The sequence below is a fragment of the Neoarius graeffei genome, chromosome 20, assembly GCF_027579695.1.
Source record: "Neoarius graeffei isolate fNeoGra1 chromosome 20, fNeoGra1.pri, whole genome shotgun sequence".
NCBI classification, from domain to species: domain Eukaryota; kingdom Metazoa; phylum Chordata; class Actinopteri; order Siluriformes; family Ariidae; genus Neoarius; species Neoarius graeffei.
This window is the reverse complement of record NC_083588.1, coordinates 42,146,670-42,149,898: the sequence shown is the minus strand read 5'-3', so window position 1 is coordinate 42,149,898 and position 3,229 is coordinate 42,146,670. Positions and strand designations below refer to the sequence as shown.

General features: G+C 43.0%; 1 protein-coding gene across 1 annotated transcript; it reads left to right on the top strand.

Moving 5' to 3' along the window:
* Positions 1-262: 262 nt before the first annotated feature.
* Positions 263-2,081, top strand: LOC132869052 (E3 SUMO-protein ligase ZBED1-like). The gene is made up of 2 exons (XM_060902407.1): positions 263-1,365; positions 1,502-2,081. The coding sequence occupies exons 1-2, from the start codon at positions 263-265 to the stop codon at positions 2,079-2,081; spliced, it is 1,683 nt and encodes a 560-aa protein (XP_060758390.1).
* Positions 2,082-3,229: the final 1,148 nt, after the last annotated feature.

Genomic DNA, 3,229 nt, shown 5'->3' with positions numbered 1-3,229 from the left:
AGTTTTAAATATGTTTAAATTAGGGCTGTCAAAATGAATGCGTTAACGCGAGATGATTAATTTCAGGAATTAACAGCGATAATTATTTTAACGCATTCCCACCCAATTTTACCCACAATTCAACCCCTGACGCGTTCATGGATGGAGAAGGCGCGTGCACAGCTACCGAAGATGAATAAAGAGTCTGCGCATGTGCACTGCAGCCAGCCGGTGACACCACAATTCAACCCCTGCTGCATTCAGTCATTGTCGCATAAACAGCATGGCTGACACGAGCAACATGGAGGAGTCCAAAGAACCCGTTGGCCCTCTGGATGGACAGTTCGAGTATAAAAAGAACAAAGATGGAACAGTAAACAAACATATTGTGGTTTGCTCACACTGCAGGAAGGACTTTTCCTTTCACCGAAGCACCTCAAGCCTTAAGTATCATATTAACGCCAAGCATTCATTTGTTGGGGCTTCAACTTCAGGTGTTCTGCCTGGCATGCGTCAGACCACTCTTACCGAACACAGGGCATTAAGTAAGACAACATCTGACAAGCTGACTGACACAATTGCCAGATGGATAGCCAAGGACTGTAGACCGATTAATATTGTCGAGGACACGGGCCTCGCAGAAGTTTTGAAAGTGGCAACTTTTGACGCATTCTATAAGCCACCGTCGAGAGGCACAGTGATTACCAAAATCAACAAACTCTATGATGCTAAAAAGAAAACGAAGGAAGAGGATTTGGCTTCAGCGGAATATGTTGCTTTGACAGGAGACCACTGGACCTCCGTGAGTAACAACAATTATCTGGGTGTGACGGCGCACCACATCACTAAAATCTGGGAACTTAAGTCATTTGCTTTAACCGTAATGAAAACAGAAGCGCGTCACTTTGCAGAGGCGTGCGCTCAACAGTTTCAAACAGTGGCACACAAGTGGAAAATTGAAGGAAAAATCTCAACTATAGGAACGGACAGTGCACGCAATATGACAGCTGCGGCTAAACTACTGCCATATGAGCACATGCCCTGCATCGCTCACATGCTACAGAGAAGCATCAACGTGAGCCTCTCCGATAGTGGATTTGCGAATGTATTAGCCAAGTGTCGCAAAATTGTCGGCCATTTCAGACACAGCGCGGCAAACACCTTGGAGCTTCAAGCACAGCAAGCGGCCCTGGGACAGAAGCAGGAGCCACTGATCCAAGACGTTTCAACGCGGTGGAACTCTACACTGGAAATGATCAAGCGCCTAAACCGCAATCAAGCAGCAATACAAGAAACCCTTGACCATCAACACCACAAACTGGTTATACTGACACCATCAGAATGGGACAAACTGCAGAGACTGAGCACTCTTCTAGAGCCCTGCAGGTAAGGAATGCATATATAATGTGCATATTAAAAATTTTAATTTAACTGATCAAGCTCAAATTATAATGTTTAACAGATTTGCTAGCATACCAACTGGTGTTCAAATAACTTGTGTGTGTGTGTTATTCTACTGCAGGGATGTAACTGAGATTCTGGGTGGAGAGGCCTATATCTCCTGCTCAGTAGTACTGCCTGCTCTCTGCCACCTGCATCAAGTGATGAAAGTCTCTGAAGAAGATCCTGCATATGTGGTGAGATTTAAAACAATCTTCATGGAAGATCTAGCCTCCCGCCAAGAAAATATTAACACTGCATGGCTCAAGCTTGCAACGGCACTGGAGCCACATTTCAAAGACTTGAAGAGTCTGCCTAAGAGTGAAAGAGAAGAGGTATGGACCTCACTTGGAGGGATGCTTTATGAACAATCACCCAGAAGGTCTATGCAGACTTCTCAAGTTGGACCACCAAGGAAGAAAATTCATCTTCTACAGATGGGCTCAGATTCAGAGTCAGATGAAGAGGTGCAACCTGACAGAGACATACACAGGTACAGAGCAGAGCCAAGCATAAGTATGGAGTACTGCCCCATGCAGTGGTGGGCTGCTCATTCAGGAGCCCATGACAAGCTGGCCCTGCTTGCCCGCAAATATCTAGCGACTCCTGCATCCATGGTTCCATGCGAACGACTCTTCTCAGTTGCAGGTCATATTGTTTAGAAGAAACGGTCAGCTTTACATTCAGAAAATGTTAACCAGTTAGTTTGTCTTAGCAACTGGCTAAAAGATGAATAAATAAAAGGTAAAAGGGCCACATGTAATCATGTGAAAGTGGAGCTGTTTGTACAAAAAGAAAAGTTCCATTCACCTATCCTGTATTTACAAAGAAAAACAGCAATCAATAAGTTGCCAAAATTGTTCAGAATTAAATTTCTTTTGTTATTAAAAAAGAAATGTTATATCCGCTTCTTATCATTTATCTTTCTGTTCTAACAACAATACACAGAAAATGTGAATTTTTCAGTCATATTTAAGAATGGGATTAATCAAAATTAATTCACAGCAACCCTGTGATTAATTAGATTAAAAATTTTAATTGTTTGACAGCCCTAGTTTAAATCCTTTAAGTAATTAAAATTTATTAGATTAACTACTTGAGTATTTCATTAGATACTTTATTAATCTTATTTGAATGACAGCATTTGCTTATTTAAATTTATTTTAAGACTTCCAGGTTAGGGTGGCACGGTGGTGTAGTGGTTAGCACTGTCACCTCACAACAAGAAGGTTCTAGGTTTGAGCCCAGTGGCTGATGAGGGCCTTTCTGTGTAGAATTTGCATGTTCTCCCCGTGTCTGTGTGGGTTTCCTCAGGGTGTTCTGGTTTCCCCCACAGTCCAAAGACATGCAGGTTAGGTTAATTGGTGGCTCTAATGTGAGTGAGAATGGTTGTTTGCCTCCATGTGTCAGCTCTGCGATAACCTGGTGACTTGTCCAGGGTGTACCCCGCCTGCCACCCATAGTCAGCTGGGATAGGCTCCAGCTTGCCTGCGACCCTGTACAGGATAAGCGGCTACAGATAAGGGATGGATGGACTTCCAGGTTTTTGGTTATTGTACCCTGGTTCTCAGGAATGCATCAGAAGGAATGCAATACAGTTCCTGCTACATATGTTATTTAGCTCTGACTCGGATTAGCCCTTGGAGACCCATTTCCCAAACCTAAAGTTTTAGAAAAAGCAGTTCTGAAAAAGCTTCAGCCAGCAGCTTTAGAGGAATACAAGAATCAGCATGCACACTTACCAGTTTATTGACATATAAAGTGCATAGTGTGAACAACAGATTTCAATTACCTTTTCCCCAGTTTATGG